This window comes from Zosterops lateralis (genome assembly GCF_965231275.1).
Source record: "Zosterops lateralis genome assembly, chromosome: 1".
Classification (NCBI taxonomy): domain Eukaryota; kingdom Metazoa; phylum Chordata; class Aves; order Passeriformes; family Zosteropidae; genus Zosterops; species Zosterops lateralis.
In genome coordinates, this window is record NC_139762.1 from 120,157,517 (window position 1) to 120,178,035 (window position 20,519).

General features: G+C 35.8%; 1 protein-coding gene across 1 annotated transcript in view; it reads right to left on the reverse strand.

Annotated features, from left to right (window-relative positions):
- Positions 1–19,998, reverse strand: part of TRPA1 (transient receptor potential cation channel subfamily A member 1) — a 31,754-nt gene extending 11,756 nt beyond the window's left edge. The window contains exons 1-15 of the mRNA XM_083877248.1: positions 19,441–19,998; positions 16,804–16,966; positions 15,604–15,779; positions 13,772–13,879; positions 13,212–13,320; positions 12,735–12,880; positions 11,335–11,471; positions 9,019–9,067; positions 5,935–6,034; positions 4,906–5,006; positions 3,452–3,621; positions 3,199–3,363; positions 2,430–2,544; positions 973–1,139; positions 48–141 (exon numbers count right to left, since the gene is read on the reverse strand). Of these exons, the coding sequence (XP_083733374.1) occupies positions 48–141; positions 973–1,139; positions 2,430–2,544; positions 3,199–3,363; positions 3,452–3,621; positions 4,906–5,006; positions 5,935–6,034; positions 9,019–9,067; positions 11,335–11,471; positions 12,735–12,880; positions 13,212–13,320; positions 13,772–13,879; positions 15,604–15,779; positions 16,804–16,966; positions 19,441–19,944 (2,304 nt within the window). The 5' untranslated portion in view covers positions 19,945–19,998. The remainder of the gene's footprint in view (positions 1–47; positions 142–972; positions 1,140–2,429; positions 2,545–3,198; positions 3,364–3,451; positions 3,622–4,905; positions 5,007–5,934; positions 6,035–9,018; positions 9,068–11,334; positions 11,472–12,734; positions 12,881–13,211; positions 13,321–13,771; positions 13,880–15,603; positions 15,780–16,803; positions 16,967–19,440) is intronic.
- Between the last annotated feature and the right edge of the window lie 521 nt (positions 19,999–20,519).

Here is a 20,519-nt window from a genome sequence, read left to right on the forward strand (position 1 = left end):
AAGGTTATTTTGTGAAGTTATTTCTTTAACATGTGCAGAAAACTTACTTTAAATGAATCAGGAAGATACTCAACCATTTCCAGCAAAGGACATTTATTGGCACTGGAATAGTGAGAGAAAGCCACAACAGCTTCTTCCCATCTGCAAAAAATTATTTCAGATAATGGAAAACTAATTGCTTCTGTTTCAACTTGACTACTTTTAGATTATTTGAGTTTTACTGAAGACATTGAAAATCATAACATATAACTATTTCATGCACTAGTAAATGGAAACTAAGCTGTTTGGGGAGTAGCTGAGTAATATTCTGGATACTTCTGTAAGAATGATTCATGTTAAATTCTGTTATCAACTAAGCAGAAATGTTTCAACTAAGCTAAGGACTCCTAAAAATATGAAACTGGAATGAATTTTGGAATCTTGGGTTACAAAATCAGGCAAGTAATAATAAATACAGTAAAATCCTGTCAGTGTTCCTGTAACTCTTACCAAAAGATTTTATCATTAGGCAATGGTGTATTGCTTTATTGCAAAAGTGGGGTTTCACTATGCCTTAACCAAAAATATTATAAACTGTAGTTTTAAATGCCACAATGAAAAATATTTGCAAAATTTAAAGTAATGATTTTAAATTAAATCTCTTGAACGGCTTCAGTTGTATTCACATTTTGATTAAAATTCTGTAGGCATTTAAGCACTATGTGAAAGGTCAAAAATATTTCTGATGGCTTCTACAGGTTTTTTACATACAGAATCCAAATACTCAATGTACTATGACAAACAATTTCCCAAAGGTCTGATGTTCATTACAATTATGCCACTTTTTATGCTCATTAGAACAGAACTTCTGGAATTTTAAAATAAGTACTCAGTTTTACTTATTAGAGATTTTCAGAACTTAAACTCATTTAAGACAACCAAAACAAAACACATGGGCAAATAAATTAAAGAATAATTTTCTGCATACTTCACCTTTTGTGCAAAATGACAGCAGACACCACGTCTTTTCTCCTATTGTGTATTGCTTCGTGGAAAAAAGAAGCTAGTGCTTTGTTGAACAGAATTTTCGCACCGTAGTCAAGAAGTAATCTCACTGCTTTTGCATGTCCTTCTCGTGCAGCCAAGTGCAAAGCTGTGTTCTGGCAGACAGGCAGTACAGCAGTACATGAGTAATCAAAAAAAAGTACAATTCAGTGCTTCCCCAATTTGAAAAGCCACATGCCTTTCTCAGCTGCAAGTCTCGAATGCTTTTACTAGCAACACAAAACATTAGACTTTCGTCCAAGATTCTGACAGAGATTACAGACATGTCCTTATGTTTACAGCTATAGCAGGGCAAAATCCAAAGAGGAAACTCACTGTAGGTAAGAAAAGCCAATTCATTAAATATATTTTAGTTTTGTAATTAATGAACTGCAATTCACAAGTAGGTAAAAATGATGGTATCTACAGACAGAGCACTTGCATTAGATAATCAAGAAGAGAAGCATCCAATTATATCCAGATGTGCTCATACAAAAAGATCTGCAAGAAAATCTGAGGGTGCAATTTTGTAAATTGAACATTTATCTTTTCTTTTGTGTTTTCATACAAGTAAAGGAATCAGTGGTTTAGGAATCAAGTTACAATGAAACTGACTTTTGAGAGCCTTCCGAATGCACACATTTTTCTGACTGAAATGAAGGACTTCTCATAAATTGAAATTAGGGCTTCTCATAAATTTACAGTCAAGATTTGTTTCTAGTCTAGTAATTCTAAATGTTTTCAACACCAGTTCTCAGAGAAATGAGCAACAGCTTCTGCTTTGGGAATTTAACAGTTCTTTAAAATGATTGCCCTGTATTTCTGATGGGACAGGTTCAAACAAGAGGCTTTCAATCCAAGAAAGGGATTCTGTCTTGACCTAATACACATTTGTCCAAACTCCAGAGCAAGACAGATGCTGTTTTTGCTGGACACCACTGTGCAGGGGATTTCAAACAATATGTTAATGAGCTATAGTTGATACCAGACTTTTTCACATTTGTATAAGTTCAGTAAATTTGTATAACCAATGTTTGTACTACATTGCTAAAATATTCTTGCATTGTAAAGGGGGCAAGAGGGGCATGTCTAACACATTCAGTGTTTCATGTTTTCTATCAGGCTATTTGGATCTTTTTTGTCTCCCACTTAAAAGAATTGGATAACAATTTCAGCAATCACATATTTATCCAAGAAATCTTTTAACAGTCGTGAAATATAACAGCGCTGAGTCTGCCATGGGAAATAAAATATTACACATGTAATGCACAGTGGAAAACTACCAATACTACTACTATTACTATTACTACTACTACAACTACTACTACCAGGCTACTACTAACAGCTTAGCCCTGACATTTTGTCTAGAAGTAACAGCAGACAAGAAACAAATAATGTTAACTTACCCCTTCTTCATCCACTCTGTCAGTACACTTCACATTAGTATCCAAAATGATCTGCATTGTGCGAGTGTATCCTCCAAAGGCAGCGTGGTGCAGGGCTGTCCAGCCTTTATAATCACTTACATGTAATGGTATAAAATTAGGTATTATAAATAAAAAAACTCTTTTTAGGGTTTAAATTTAAAGTGAATGCAAATGCCTGCTTCTTTGACTCAAACCTCTTTTCTTTGGCATGATTACTGCAGAAATGTCCATACATTCTGTCAACTATTATGTGATGATCAATTCAGAAGTAAAAGGTTCAACTCACTAATAGTATCTAGATCTCTACCTTTTCATCTGTTTCTGAGATCTGAGGATCTTTGACCTGAAGGGAGGACTTATAGTGAAAGGCAGAATGCCTGTGAACCACTAGTCCTAAGAAACCCTACTCAAGCCTATAAGTGAAACTGAAATGATTGTAATATTTCCATACCAATTTTTTTTTTCATGAAAATTTTCAATATTCTTCTCTCAGTTGGATTTAGAGAAACCTCAAGTTCCCCCAGCACTCAAAGCCTTGGTTTTACAGCTGGCCATGATTCTCTGTTTCACAAGTATTTTTTAACCATGCTCTTATACTGTATGTTTGTATTTGTATATATTAATATAATACCTACTTTAATATACTGTACCTGTATTTATATTACATTAACTTCCCAGAAGAAGAGCAAAAAACATAGGGGGATAGGGGTTTTTTTTTGGCTTAATGAATGAAAATCTGTATACTTACCAGAGGAAGAGTGCCCCTCTCTTCAGAAGAAACTGAACTACCTTCTCATGACCATTCTGGGCTGCCAAATGAAGGGGAGTCATTCCCTTCTTATCACCTTCATTCAAAAGTCTTGTGTCTTTCATGTCTCTTATAAGCCGTTGACAAGTATTGATGCGCCCATAGCTTTGCAAGATACACACAGAAATTGATGTCAAAAACACAAGGATGAGAACCGTGGCATGGATTCCATTGCCCAGACTGTGCTACTAACCTGGCAGCAAAGTGTAAAGGTGACTTCTTGTCCCTGCTCTTAGAGTAGATGGAAACGTTGAGGCTGAGTAAATTATTCACAGAGAGGGCCACACCTTGTCTGCATGCATAGTGCAACGGAGTGCATCCTTCATTATCTTCATCCACGACGAGGTTTTTAATATGTTCCATCTGTTATCCCCCAAGAAGTACCCAAAACCAAAAGCACAGAATTACACCTAAATCTCTTCTGCTCCATAGTTTCTAATAGCCTGTAACAATAGTCTTAATACTCTAAAGCATCTAAAAAAGAAGAAATGAATTTAAGTAAAAGTAAATTTAGGAACAAAGAGCACTTTTTTATCTGCTCTTTTGTGGGTCACCATTTTTTCAAACAACTACTCTTCAAACACAGAAGTTTGCCATCCTGCAACCCATCCACAGCACAATAAAGGAAATTCTTCTTTGCTGTCATTCCAACAGAATGCTCACTGCTAGCAGCAGAAGGCTTGTACCAAACATAAAGGCAGTCTTATAGTCTATATTCAATAGCAAAACTTCTCACTGTCAAAACCTAGCAGTTCACTGGTTTACAATGTAAATTTATTTCCCCTGTTTCTCTTTTTCATCTTCATTTCCCCAAATTCCTTGTCTAACACTACCCTACAACCTTCCTTAAAGGAACTAAAAAACTCCCACAATCTGATCCACTTATTTGTCTAAATTATTAATATGATCAATAATCAGAAATTCAACACAGAACTGAGAGTTATCATCACTGTTTTAAAACTGATTCACTACATCTGCTGAAAAGGGAGGTTAAATCCATTCTGAATTACAGTCAAAGGTGTTCACAGATTTCACTACATGTTGTAAGATGAGTTATATTTGATTCACATTTAAGAGGCTATTTCTGGAGCTCTGGCGGCCAGCAAATTTAATTTTTTAAATTAAATTAAAAGGCAAACTTGGGCTCTATCAATACGAGTGCTTCACTTCAACATAGCCAAATACAAATTTATGTTCAAAATGTTTTTAAAAACCAAATCCAAGACTTCATTATGGTCCAGTCCATAGAAAGCTCCTGCAGAGTATGCTGCAAACTATTTATAAAGTTCTAGATCTTGACTGAGTATGAGCACATCTCCTGGTTTTACTGCATGCAAGCTGAGAAAATAGAAGTGAAAAGTTCTATATTTTATTGCCTACCTCTTGAGCTATTCAATCCCCCAACAGCAAAATAATTTATGGGATTATGTTATTCCTTTGCCTGGCAATAAGAAAACTGTATTATTGGCCTTGAAATGCTTCCATAAGAGATACGTGATATGTACCTCCTTAAACTATTTTTGTGACACTGGCCTGTTTAACAAGTATCACAAATTTTTACAAACATACCAAAAAATGGTAGTTGCTTTTTTCTTTACATTTTCCTAGTAAGGATAACAGAAAGACATAAATTGATGCTTACTGTACCTGCAGGTATTTCTCATTCAGATGCTGTAATCCTCCAGGCTGCAATACGGTCAAATGCAAGAAATTCCGACCAAGATGATCTTTCAATGATACGTTTGCTCCTAAATAAATATGGAAATAAATACCAGCAACTTCAAAACTACTGGTTCTTGGCACTACATAATGATGTTTAAGACAAAGGAACAACTGTTGAACAAATGTTTTTTAATCTATAAAATTTTATAATTTTTTTTTAAATCTATAAAATACTCCTTCAAGTGCACCTTGTAAAGTATAATTTTGCTTCCCAAAAAAATCATCCCTACTGAAACACAGCTTTCATAATTTTCTTGCATGTAAGCATTTTGCATTTCATTGCAGCACTAAGTTTTATATGGGGCCCTTATATTCCAAGATGCTAATCACCCACAAATCAAGAGAAAATTTAAAGATGCAAATAGTCACCTCTTCTAATCTTTAAAGCTGTAACCTTTTTACAATTTCAAAATTTACTACAAGACTTTAAAAAAATCAGTTACACTATTAACAAGAGGAAATACAATAATGATCATTAACTTGCACCAAAATGCAGTAAATGAAAGAGATATTTCTCAAACATGTTCAAGGTAACTGATTTTATAACACTAAAGGTAAGAATTAAATGGTGAGCTTTAACATTTAGAGATTGACCTGCTGGTATGAAACACTGCTCTGTTTAAGTGGTTTATTTATCCTGCAGCTCTGCTTCCTTCGTGAGCTGCTAAGGAGTCCAGGGACGGAACACCAGTGCCACCTCCACCTTGGGAAGTGTGACATGCACATTGTTCTACAGCCTGTTCATGCTGTAGTGAAAGGGGTGAAATCATCACACCGATTCCTCCTCTATCTCAGGGGATACCAGCAGTATGTAGCTGTTTAGCTCAACTGCTCCTGGGCTGGATGCTGAAGTACTGAATTCAAATTGAGAGGAAAGCTGGAAGCAGAGTTTTAAAATTATGAACTCTGCTCAAAGGAAGTGTATATACATAGTATGGGTATATTCCTTTTTACCTTTCGAAAGCAGTAAATTCACAATTTTCCATGACGCACAGGAAGTGGCCAGCAGAAGTGGGGATCGACCTTCTATGTCAACACTATCAATATTAGCCCCCTGAGAAAAAGAATTCCAAGTTTATGGTGAATAACGAATGAACAAAACTTTAAAATGGTGCTGCTCTTTATAAGCAGAGCAGAAATACGGGGATTCTTAGTAAATCCAGATGATCCAGATAAGTAATTTCACATAAACAAACAAACAAACAAACAAACAAACACATTGTGTCTCTCTACAAAACTGCTAGGTTTTCTAACCATCAGCCACAGTCCAGCCACCTATATATAAAAATTATATTTGGCAAATAATAGTGGCCTACTTCTAGGTATACTGAACTTACAGCTTATTATTTTTAATTATTATTATTTTTGTTAGAGAACATTTCCATGTATTTAAATTCTCAATATAAAATTCTTACTTGAAAATACCAGGACTGACACTATGGAATAATGCAAAAATTGTAGCCCTTTGAATGATCTGCTCTTACCTATCAAACGACTACTAGAAAAATTCCTTTCTAAACCTCTAAACACGACTCAAGAAGTAATGAATCCAGAAATTGGTATAGTTAAATCTGCACAGCTCAATTTACATTAGTTTTCTTTCTTTCAGCATAAGTGATTTGAACCCAGCGCATTTTGATGCCAAAGCAGCTGTATCAACAGGGGGCATATTTTATTCTGTTTTTTCTACTTTTGCACTGACACATATTACCAGGACTGTACGGTCACTATAGTCACGGTATCACTATGGTCATATCAGCAACGTACTACTATAAGCACAAACACATTTATCTCAAATATCCCACCAAGGGAGCAGGAAGATACACACAAATGAACCAATCAGATGTATATTTTATGATGGTTTAGATATCATTTTTTTTAGATACCGAGTTGCAAGTCAAACTTGATGAGTTGAACAAAGTACACCAAAAAAATCTATTTTATTTCAGTTAATATCCGAAGATGATTGAAAAAATGAGAAAATCAATGGCAGTTTTTCCATTAACTTGAATCATCTTTGGGTCCAGTCTTAATTTGAGAGAGAATTAATCACAATCCTGAGCAATATTTACTCTCTAGGACGGTAACACCTGTAATGTAGTAATAAGAAGCACGTAATAAATGTCCAATGATTACTTTATGACAGAGAACAGGAAGCTTCCAATGTATGTTCATTAAATATTTGAGACTAATACATGCAAGACTCTTTTCCCATTTACCTTTCTACAGAGTCAGACAATATCTTAAAAATTATTTTTTTCAGGAAGAAATAGATCTTTTTTATCCAAGTGTCTCATTTATTTCAATGAATACAGGACAGCAATTTCCAGTCCCTTACGTAATATTTAATCACCTTCCCGTCAGTAATGTAATTGTTCAGCTTTCAGAAAAAATTAATTTGGCAGCATTGATAATTACTTATCACAGTAAAAAGAAACTTCTATATTGCCATGTATATTTACCTCATTTACAATACAGCTGAATTAAGAGTTTGTAAAGTAGTTTCTGAACTCCACTTAATTTTCCATTTCTGTGGCCCCAAATGCATTAACATAAATAAATTAAACAGATATTAATGTAAAAACAAACATACCAATTTTGCAAGTATCAATTACTATTTATACCAATTAAATGTTTCATTTTTCTTTTAGAGAAGATGAAAGAAGCAAAAGGGGGGAAAAGTCAAAAAAACGGGAAGAAAATGTGTAAAACTACTGCTAATTTATTTTTAATAAAATGTGAATATTTAATGTGTAAAATTTAATGTCTTTATTAAAACTGGAGAGCCTTTATGAACTGGAATTTGCTAGTCCTTTCAGGCAGTAACATTGTTGCATCTTTTCTTTTTCACCCTTGGGTACACCACAACAGAGGCAGAACCAGGAGCCCAAGGGAGGAGGCAGCACAGGTTGTACATGCAACACCCCACTAACTCAAACTGGCACATTTTGATCTATTCCCAGACAGAGCAAACTAAAACAGCCCTCAAGCATCAAAATTGACATACTTTGTATGGAAAGATAAAGAAAATCTCAGCAAATCTTCTATGGAAGAGGCCAAACTAGTCAAATGGCACTCAAGGAATGAAAGTTTGTTCTTAGCAAATGCAGTGTTAAAGATATTTATGATATAATGTTTTGTACATGCAAAAACTTGTACCTGTATTTCTCAGGTAATAAGCTTTGTTGACAGTTGGTTTTGTGAGACAAGTGTAAGTAGTCAAGCCTCACCATTTCATATTTGAATCAAAAATAAGCCAAACCTCTAGTTCTAACTAAATCAAATCCCTATAACAGATTTTCTGAGAAAAGCCAAACTGTACATAGAAGATAAATTTTTTAGTATAATTGCCATGAAATGAAGTAAAAACCCTAAACACACATAAAACAAAAAAGAAGTCTGATGATTTCTGAAAATGTCCCCAGCTGAGTGGGGCACAAAATGATTATGTCAGCCTTAGTTTAATTGACACAAATGGACATTGGGAGCATAGCCAGTAGCATCCCTGAATACATTTCTTCTCTTTGTTCTCCATAATTATTCACTGAAGAAATGCAACAAAACCACACAGAATAAAAAATATTTCTAGATCATGCACAAACTTTGATATATAGCTATGTGATCCCATAGTAATTGTATGTACAATCTTTAAAGAAATTATTTATTTCATGAAAAAAACAGATGAAATTCAATACATATTTAGCATTCATTTTTATATTTCATGTCTGAAGAATGTAGGACAACCACATCACTTCACCATATTTGGTAAAAGATGTTTATGAAACTTTTCTGAGTAAGTAAAATGGAAATAAAAATGTAACTGTAACATCCTCTGTAACTGTGGGATGATACTATGGATACTACGGTACAACTACTGTTCTACCATAACTGTCAATTACACACTATGAAATGTATATATCTACCTACCTAAATAGCCTACACCTGAGAACACATTCTACTTTCTGAATTTCTCTATGCAGACCTGCAGCAATAGATAGCAATAATCTCTCTAAACATGTTGCTTCATTAAATATTTACCATTGAAATCAAATACTCCGCCAGTTCATAATGATCAAACAGTGCTGTTCTGTGGAGAAAAATGCAAAAAATACAGTAATATTAGAAAGGGCAAATAAGTTTCACACCAAAGGGTAGCATTCTTCTTTATTTTCTAATATTTTCAAATAGGTAAATTTTAAAATAAAGAGAAAGAAGTATACCATTGTTACATAATTCATCTTAATAAAACTGGTTTTGGTGGTTTTTTTTTTTTTTTTTTTTTTTTTTGTTTTTTTTTTTTTTTTTTTTTTGCATGAAGCTCTCTTTTCAAACCAAGTTCAGTTCAGTTATTACATTCAAAAGACCTCATTGGTAGGTAAACAGGTATTTTACCACCAATTTTTAAGAGAACCGTTTATTTCATATATCAGATCATTCAGTGTGCCGCACAAGGTCAATACAGAATTCCATAAATTTCATGTGTAGTTTTTTCCAAGCATGCCTAGAGCCTCAAATTAATTTCATTATCCAAAAATAATTTGGTTGTATTTTGTGGAATAATGCCTGTGTGAGGTTAAAATGGCAATGTCTAAACATGTATTTTGACTGTGGCAGGCAAGTCTACTTGAAAAAAATATGAACAAACTAATTGGTGTAAATTGGGCATTTGGAGTCAGTAGCATTAGTTAAATATACTGATAAAAAATTGTTGTCATTTATCAAAAATATTTTAAAGCTATCTGTACACTTGGAATCTTCTTAGGTTTTATTCTATAGTAAGGCATTTAATTATGTATTACAGGAAAAAAATGGTCAAAGCATGAAAGTAGAGCACAGTAAATACACGCAGACAAAATGTTCTCACAAGTCAGACCTCTGTGAAATATTTGGAATTAATGACCAACACAGTTCCAAGGTTGTACTGTATCTCATTTGATAACAGTTGCCTTAGCATTGTAAGAGGCAATAAAACATTTGATGTACTATAGTTAGAACTGATTGTTCAAAATACATATTTTAAAAATCAAGTCTGGTTCCAAATATGTAGAGATGCCTCCATTATCTATAGCAGAGCTTTCCAGCCACACATTAATACTTGAATGCTTCACAAACATCAAAATAAATTCCAAGGTGACTGAAGAGAAAGCAAAGTCATTTTATGAAATATTTAGATGGAAAGATGACAGTAGGAATGCAAAAGCATCAAATCCTACCTATGCTTCACTGATGCTTTGTTTCTCAAGAAGTTCACACTCAGTTTTTTTATATTTTGAGATACTTGGGTGACTTTCTACCTTCCCAATGATTCTTGGTAACATAATTTTTACTGTTTCACAGATACGGAGACTAAAATAGTGTTGTCCTTTTCACCAAGCTTTTTTCAAGGACAGTAATTTTCACAGATAAGGCAGCCAGTTATCTATTAAGTAGTACATGTGTCTGCACAACTTGCTTTGGCATTCTGTCATCACTTTGTCTTCAATCATCTTCTTCCATGGTAACATTTCCAAGTGTACCCAAACATTATCCTAATTTTACAACAAACTCTTTTAATGTCTTCAATTATCTCTGAATCATTCCACTTTTTATTGTGTCCAAAGAACAATCATCGCCACTGCTTCTACCACTTATTTCATACTGTAAAACTTCTTGTAGAATAACTCTGTCAAATAATTACAGTTAAATGCAGTGAAACGTATTTTTCTTGCAAAAAATGTATAGATAGGGAAATATATTATATTCCATAGAGTTGAGAGCCAGCATGTGGGATGAAGAACATTTCTGCTACAAAAGATTTAGGAAACTTCTCCACAGTCTAGTGCTCTGGTTTTAAATCAAGTGTGAAAAGCTAGAAGTCTTGAGGATTATTACATACACAAACACCATCTGCAGCTTTGAAGTCACAGGGAAGTATACAAACATTTCCTTTTACCTGATCAGGTAGAAGGGTTTTTTGAAAATAAAATAAAATATTATTTTAAACGGTTCATACTATTTTTCACTATTTTTCTGGAGAACATAACGAGATTTTATAAGGGCATTTTGTCCACATTGTCAGAAGATGTTAACAATGCCATGAATTTGCTCCCCTACAACTTTACTGGAGTAAATTTTCACTGCAAACTGTTAGTGACCATTCCTTAACATGGTTCCAAGATAACTGGAACTTCCATTGGCATCAGCACCAAGATTTTTAACATTCTGACCAAATCTTTTAATTTTGTCATACTACACTACAACCATCTCTGATACCACGGAGAAGTTCCAAATTATTTGGGTGTTCCAAATACAAGGAATAACTGAGAATACCATGTCTCACAATTTACAGTGAAATCTGGCACAGCAGCTTCCTACCTGTGCAGCAATGTTTCCTTATTCCCATCTACAGCGTCAATAATGGATTCTTCACCAGCATAGGATGACATCATTAGCTTTACAATCTCTGTTGCTCCTTGAGTGGCAGCAAAATGAAGTGCTGTGCATTTTTCATTCTATAAATGGGGAAACAAGACAAAATACAAATATTTAAACCTCAGAAACCTAACTTTTAATCTATTAAACACAGTAGTGAACCAACCCAGGATCTGTAACTCATAATGCCTAAATTTCTATGCATGTAATAAAACTTTAGTCTTTAACTGTAATAGAATTCCAAAGATATTGAAAAAAAACAGAAAAGACTAAAGAGATAGATTTAAAGGATTACTACAAAGCTTCTTATCACTCTATACAAAGACCCTATGATTTGAGATAATTATACTCTTAACAAACATTTGTAGTTTAATTAAAAACCAGACAGATGCAGTACCCTTTAATACAGGAGATGAAGCAAATGAAAGCTACAGAAAATCATATCTAGGTCAATACAAATGAATAAGTAAAAAAATGGGCCCATATAATACGGAAAATACATTATTTTAAAATGTCATTAACTTCCTAAAATGGAATCCTCCTTAGAAGTAATTCTTTAATCAACTTTTCTCCAGGTAAAAAATAACATTGTTCCACACGCTATAAAGCTATTATAAACTAGACTCATAAGATAATTAAGCAAGATGCAGATGAATAGAACAATATTTGCCAAAACGGGATTCTGTTTCACTAGATGGGACTAACCATCCAGCTTTGATATACACCTGTGGGGTTTGAATTTCTCATTTTTAGAGCAGGACCCTTTTTGTGAATGCATTGGAATGGGCTTTTCCACAATGTCATAAGCATTATCAAAACAGTTTTACCCATCACAAAATCAGCAGCATAAATCACCTCATTCAAAAGCTGCGTGTTCAAAGAATCAAACCAGTAAAAGAAGGCAAAACTATATTTAGATTTGCTCTCATGAGTTTTTTTCATCCTTGCAAACATTTTGATCAGTGATAGATATTTTTCAAAATGTTTATTCATGAATGCATCTGGGTGCAGACTCTTACACTAGCAGTAGTATCAGGAATTTGTGTTTCCTTACAAAGATACTGTAAAGGCCAAGGGAAGGCTGAGGGTAGACACAAAGAATCAGAAAGGGCCAGACTGAAGATCCCACCTCTGGGGAGGGATGACCCTCAGTAATGTGTATAAAGAAACATCATATTTTGCCTGATTTGAACCAGACTTGCTTTCATTTGCTGCTCTCTCTGCTTTGCATTGGAAGAGAAAATGAACAATGATTATCTGCTTGTCTTTTTCTCATACAACTCAGAGATTTAGAGATACCTAGGTTTTATCAAAAATACATTTCACTCCAATGTGAGTTTTACCTGTTTTAAATCAATTTGGGCTCCAAATTCAATGCACATTTTAATCATTTCGAGGTCACCACTCTGAACTGCCAAATGAAGTGGACTGCACTTTCCATTATTGGTAAAATTGATGTGGGTTTTAGCAGAGTGACCCAATTCTTCACCTGATGGATGAAAATAAATGGATTTTTTTTTTAAGTGAGAGTGATCTAACAGAATATATAAAGGCTTTCAAAACAAGCATATTAAGTGTGCAATAATATTCTCTCAAAATATGAACCTGTCACGTCTATCATTTAACAATGGATGAACATACATTTAGGAAAGCAGCTAGTTTGCTGCTGCAATCATACAAAAGTTGTCAGCATAAATCACCCACAGAAATAACTGCAATAACTTCTTGTAAATCCAAACAGTTATAATTGCTTGTTTTCACAGTTATTTGAGAACTAAAGCAGCAAATTGGTATTCACTGCTTGGGAACATTTTATTTACCTTTCTTCAGAAGAATTTCCAGACATTTTTTTGCACCTGAAAATGCCGCTGCGTGGATAGGCATACATCCTGTTTTGTTTGGTTTACATATTTTTCCTCCATTTTCAATCTGAAAAATAATGTCTCAATACAGCTTAATGACATACAGAAAAACCTGACAAAGAAATATACTATTACAGACATAAGTTTGCTGTCTCCTTTTTTTTAAATGTTGCATATGTATTATGAAGTTTATATACAATATCTTTTGCATGTTATAGCCATACAATGCATGTGCTCCATTCTGTGTTCTCATGACCTTCAAAATCAGGTTTTTCCCTTAGGTTGGCCACTTAGATAGCTGAGTATATAATATACCCTGAGTATGTAATATATAATATAATATATATAATATACCCTCCCAAAAGATTTAAGTTTCTTAGTAACCCATGCAAAGCCAGTTGAACACTAGGTCCATGATTAACCTTGCTAGACTGAAGAAAGACTAAATCCAGGAACAGAACAACAGTGCATCAAGGTAGAGAGAATCACCTCAAAAGATGATGGATAATTATACCTACCAGGAGTGTCAGTGCTTCAGGATTGTCCTTGTAACACGCTACAATTATAGGTGTGTTCCCTGCTTCACCTTCCAGGTTAACATCTGTACTGCTATGTTGGACTAAAATCTAAATGTTTAAGAAAACAATCAGTCAATCATAAGCCAAACACAAGAACAAAAGCCTATTCCATTATTTTTGGTGTTTACAACCCATAGTACCTTTGCAATTTACTCATTTTGCATACCAAAAGCCCACAATGCATAGGCAGTTTGGGAAAAAATGCAAAAGAATGCCAAAATAGGCTGTTGAAAAATGCAGATATGAACAGACATGAAGTACAATTCTTTATCTGCCAGCAGGCAGCCACATAACTAAGCCAAACTCTGCACATAGCTGCAAAGTATTTTAAAGTCTAATTTAACAATTTCTCAATAATGGGAAGAAGTATTTTCTGTAGCACATTGCAGATAAGGATTTTAACTGAAGTTTTCAAGAGAAAACTCTCTGTCAATTGGCAATGTGCTGAAATCTCCTCAACTAAGAATCTGCTCAATTGAACACTAAAATGAGGGGAGCTGAGTCTTGATGAAAACTGGGACCCTGCAGTCCTGAAATCCTGCTCCAGTCTCTATGTTAATAGCTGACACTGAACTATCAGTATCATCAATTATCTCTATGACTGCTTCCAGCACTTTTTGAGAAGCAAAGGATCTGGAAATTATAATGACCATACTGGTTTACTTATTCCCCTGGCTACATATTTGTTTAATCATCTTTCAGTAATTTCAGTTATTTATTTTTTCCGTACTAGAGGAACTGGTACATTTAATCACTCTCAGGCAACTTGGCAATAAAAACCAAGGGAGAATTGGTTTGAATAAACAACAGAGTGGAGAAAAAATGAGAGCAACAGATTTAATCAAGAACCAAAGCACAGAAGCTGATAAAACCCCTATTTTTTAAATGTCATTGATTTCAGATTTCATTGTTCTTAATTCATAATAAATATAGATTTTGTAAAGATTTGATGACACTGAACTCAGTCTTGAATACAGATAATGTGTTTCTTTCTTTTGCATGGATGAGCTAGATAAAGAGACAAATTTAGAGAAAAGGAAGTGTTGCAATTTTAAGGTTGTATTAATCTAAAAATAAAAGAACTTTAAAAATTTTAAAATTCTAACCCTATGCTGCATATGAAGTGAAAACATTCTCATTGCATATATACAAATGGTTAAAAAATTATGCTGCTTAAAATCTCAAAGCTATTGCTATTTTACAAGGTTCAACATATAGACACCTTAGTAATTTCTTCACAATATATTTTTGTGTTTTTTAATTGCAGATTTAGTTCTGTTACTGTTCAATTGATTATTAGAATGTTGGTTCTAAGAATTGTGCTTTCTAACAAGTTTTAATTATTTTTTATTTTAAAAATACACTAATTTCAAGAATGTTAATACTTATGAGACACCCTATACAATTGTAAAAAACAAAGAAACAAAACATTATAATTTGAAATACACATGCTTACATGAAGCTTCCCTTTTAAAAAGAACACTTTTGAAGAAAGTTCCTTGTGTCTGGGAACTTGAAAACCATTTTCTGTGAAACATAAGGAATACTATCATAGCACAAACATCAGTATTTCTACAAATCAGTAAGTTACTTTTTACTGGCAGTGCTATGAGGACACCGACATTTCTATAGGCATCATGTTACACATCCTGCTCGCTAAAGAAAATGTATGAGCAGATATGGCATATATCAACAAGGCCTTGGTGCTGTGCACATGGCTGCTGCCTGAGCTACTTATCAAGTGTGTGTATTTACGTGGACTTTAGACTTACCTTCACAATTTCATTGTGCAGGGACTGAACAGCCATATGCAAAGGTGCCATCATATTGGAGTTGAGAATGTTTGGATTGGCTCCTCTGCTGAGAAGCAAACGAACGCTTTCAACCTGGTTTTTCTTTGTGGCCCAATGTAGTGGGGTATTTCCAGAAGAATCCATCACATTTAATACTATGTCAGAGGAAGGAAAACAAAACAAAACAAAACAAAAACAAACCAAAATCATCAGATGTTCTGATTGCACTGAAAAAAAAGTGTCAGGTTTAGGTCTGTGCTACTGCATTTCTTTGGAAAAGGAAAAGATTTCATGAGATGCATTGCATTGTGTTAAATGGATTAAATATTGTGCTGAATATACAGTATTGGTGAGAGGGAGTGGTGAAAAGCCTGTCAATTTCTTGCCCATTACTATACAAGTTTTTCCTCACTCAAGAGTTACTCGATTTACCTCTCTCCTTGACTCTTCTTTCTCCTATTTTATTTTACTTTGCAGCTGTTTCTTTAGAGGCTGCACAGAATAAATGAGTGCAAATAACTGAAATAAAAGGTAACAAATAAGTGCTTGCAAACTATAAGAAAATTAAAGACCATATCTACTCTGTTTCACTTCAAAACACGAAAGTAAATCAATTCACACCAGTTATAAAAATGGTCTGTTCTTCACATACATTTTGAGCTTGAAAACTGAAGATAAACTTCTACAAATATCCTAAAAAATTATGACTAAAATGACAGACTGAAAATAAAAAAAAATATACTTCAGCCAAAATAATCTAAAGTTAAATTGGCCATCAATAGGTTTACTCAGTAGCACACAGTCTATCAGTGGAGTCTAGTGTAGTTCACAATACTTATTATATAAGAGACACATAACATGTGTCTCTTATAAGGACGAACAAAAGCCTTCTGTTCAGTCATTGCCATTTTGTTTTTCGCATCTGAAGATTATATATCTGAGTGTCAAACAAAGTAAGACATATTGATTAATTGCATTAGAGAGACAACAGTCCTACATAACAAGAGTGACCCAAACCACACGTGAGGCAGTGCAAACTGTGACAGACAGTTTGAATTATATTTGAATCTATAAATGAAGATGACACTTATCAGTCCTGTCTCAGCTGGGTAATGGACGTCTTGGTTATTCAACTTTTTTTATCGTGCTAAATAAAGTAGTTCATAAAATTCATGTTACCTTCATAGGAAGAATCATCTATGATCAACTGCATTAGTTCTATTTGTCCTCCTTCCGCAGCGTGATGCAGTGGGGTGGCATTTAATTCATCCACCTTCGTAAGCCCAGAACGATTCTTCTTAATGAAGCTCCGTAGCCTGCAGGCACTTCCATCTGAAATAACCTGTTTTGGGTAAAAACACTCTCATTTTCCCATGCTCCTAAAAGGCAGGAAGTTAGCAATGCTATAATGTGTTTTTGTGGGCATGCCAACACTCAATAACTCCCGCCCAGTTGTTTGGGCTCATACAGAAGTTCACAAATCCTGATCAGATTGAGCCAACAGTGAAACTCTGATTGGTTATTAGTTTAACTGACTGCAAAATAAGATCCAGATGAGAAACAGTGCAAAATGAACAGAACTGAAAATCGTCTTGAAGACGCTGTTTTTCTCTTCTGTGGTGAGATTAAGATCGTTCTTTCGCCATGGAAAATCTCAAAGATGGAAATTCATCACTTATGTTTTTATAATCTTTCTTGCAGTGGCCATGCAAAATGAACTCAACAAAGAGGAAAATTAATAATCTTGATAAATTCCTTTTTTTAGATCTTTTTACAGAGACTGATACTGTGGCCTTGGCTTACAAGTTCAGCCATTGGACTTCTGTCATGGTCTTTGTGTCAGAAAAACCAATATATTTTTTAATTTCAGCAGCATGCTTAGAACATCAGTCTATTATCTCAGCCTGAAACAACTCAGTATCTTCCCTGTGAGCCCACTGACAGCTTGATACATTCCAGGTACCATGCTTTACAACCAAAGCTCACTATGGAAACTCTGCTGATTATTATTTTATGACATCCTCCAAATATTTTTGTTAAAGTTATTCAAACCTCATATTTCTATGTAAAGAAAGGTGATAGAATAACTTGATTGCAGTAGAATGGGCAGGAATTTAAGAAACAGATACTAAAAATTAAGAGAATAAAAAAAACCAGTTCAACTACATTGGGTGGGGAGAAAAAAAAAGAGAAAAAATGCTTATCTAAAGCAAGGCAAACAAAGAATAAAAATACGGAATTCCCTAAAATCACTGCTTCCTACACTCCTGCAAAAGAAAAGGAAAACTTTGCTCTCCAGGATCCCCTGAGTCAAAAAGACTCAATAATTTTTGCCAGTCTTAAGAAAATATACATTACAGGGCAGCCCATTCACGCGCTTGAGCACGTGTTTAGCTTCATTCACTCAATAGTCCCACTGACCTCAGTGAGGTTACTCATGTCAATAATGTTACAAACGTGTTTAAACATTTGTAAGACTGAGGCCAAATACAGGGCTGGTATCTGCCTGGAAAGTGCAATCAGAAAAGGCTAATTGAAAGCATGTGATATTGTGGAAAGGATATTTAAAATGAATCAACTGTCACAAAAATAACAGCTCAATTACACACTCAATATCTATACAGTTTAAACACACCAAAAAGCTGTCCAAGAAAACCTTATTAGAGAGCTCAATATTTTCTATTCCTTCTAATGTTCTACCTTTATTATTTCTATTGATCTAGACCACATTTTTCCATTTTTAACACTTGACTTATTTTGCAATGTAAGACAAAATGTGGCATAATTTCTATCGACAAAAATATGATTTATTAGTCAATACTGTGGTGTTTCACTCACAAAATAAGGGAGAAAGAAGTCAGTTAGGTGTTCTCAGTACTTGGCTTAGTTAAAAAGAGCAAAGCAAACTATATTAAACTGCAGCAGCTCCTTTGCCCTGTGCCTGAGCAGCTCTGTAGTGACACATCACTCATCAGAGACAAGCCATATTATGCTGAGGAGGTGTTGCTCAGGTCTACAACCAGCACACAGAAAACATATGTGAATGGAAATGACATCAGGAGGTATTTAAACCCACCGACAAACTTTGTCAAATTTGTTTAGCCTGCTGTTAAAAATTTCCAAAATTATCCAAGCCCTCCGTCCTGTAAGCAAACTCTTCCTTTGCTTAATTATTCTTATGTTTAAAAAAAACCTTGGCTAAAGTTTGGTCTAGGTCTCCCTAGCAGCAAGACAAATACATGACTTCTCATCCTATTCTGTGTTAAAACCGGGAAGATATTATGTTCTTTCTGGCTGCAATATCACTTTTGTAAGTTGCACTGACGGTCCCCTTTCCCTTTGTAACAATATCACTTTTATAGGTTGCACTGACAGTTCCCTTTCCCTTTGTAACAGTTGCAGTGCTTTTAAACTTTCCTTTCGTGTCATTTTTGCTAAGATGATCTATTAATTTCCATCATGACCTCGGCTTCCTTCTAAGAGGGGCTCTCTTTCTATGCCGGGGGGAATGTGCTCTGTGTGAGCAGCCTGCCGCCCACACTCTCCCCTGCCTTGCCACACAACATCACCGTGTGCCTTCACACCCCCGGCCCGGGCAGCTCCCAGCCCGTCTCCCATCCTCCTCCCGGCCCTCTGAGGGAGCGGACAGGGTGTCCCGGAGGGTCCCTGGGACAGAACCCAGCCCAGCCCGCACAGCCGCCCCCAGAGCCCCTCCGCACCCTGACCCACCTCACCCTCCAGCGGCACCCCTCTCTCCCAGCCCCTCCGCACCCTGACCCACCTCACCCTCCTCCCAGCCCCTCCTGGAGCACGCACCTTGAAGACATCCTGCGAGGCCACGGAGGCGGCATCGGCCTCGCACACGACGCCCTGGTAGGCGCTGGCGGCGGCCGCCTTGTCCCGGGAGCGGCAGAGCCGCAGCAGAGAGCGCTTCATGCCGCCCGGAGACCTGCGAGGCGACACAGCGAGTGACGGCCAGCCCGGCGGGGGCGGGGGAGGCGGGGAAAGAAAGCGGGGAAAGCAGGGAAAGCAGGCGGGGGCGATTCCCCGGGGCGGGCATCCCGCCGGGCGGCGGCTCCCCTGTGCCCGCGGGGAGGCATCGCCTGAACCAGCGCTGCCCACACCTACACTGCCCTCCCGCCCTGAGACTTTTTTTTTTTTTTTTCTTTTTTTCCAGAATTTTTTTGACCGGACAGTTTCGGGAACTGTGGGAAGAGTACAGAAAGAAGTAGCGTGAGGTGTTTCAAAGGGTTTTAATCCTAAAGAGCCTGTAAAGACGTCAGTGTTTACGGAAATATGTGTAACTCGGGGAACTGACATTTTACTTAACGTGAGACGAGTAGCCCTGCCAAAGGTCAGGGGGTGGAAGGGGCAGAGGGTGAGGAAAAGCTCTAGAAGCCACTGGAGGTGATTGTGATTGTTTTGCCTGTGTTTTCATGGTTTATGGCAAGCGGCAGCTTAGGGACTGCCAAAACCAAGTGTCACCCCCCAAATAGCCAATTTAACAGCCTATTTGTAGCTATCAACAAGCAATTGTCCATTATTTCGCTCATTCCCTTTTTAAATACTTTTTATACTGTCTCTGCCACAACATCCTGTGGCACTAAGTGCCATAATTTCATTATATATTTGTGAAAAAAAAAAAAAAGATATTTTCTTCTACCACTTAGTGGTCCCCGGTGTTTTTATTTTGAAAAATGGAGAGTTCTTCTCCATTTTTTTCATCCCTATTAGTGCTCATTATTTCCCAAAGTTCTTCCAGCACTTTGCTCATTGATGGGGCCTTGCACATGCGGTTTTCCTTCTTACAGATGCCACTTTTTATCTCTGAATAGCCACATCCTGCTACTCTGAATCTTTTCCGTGTTTCTTTAGAAGTGGAATGGGAAGGCTGA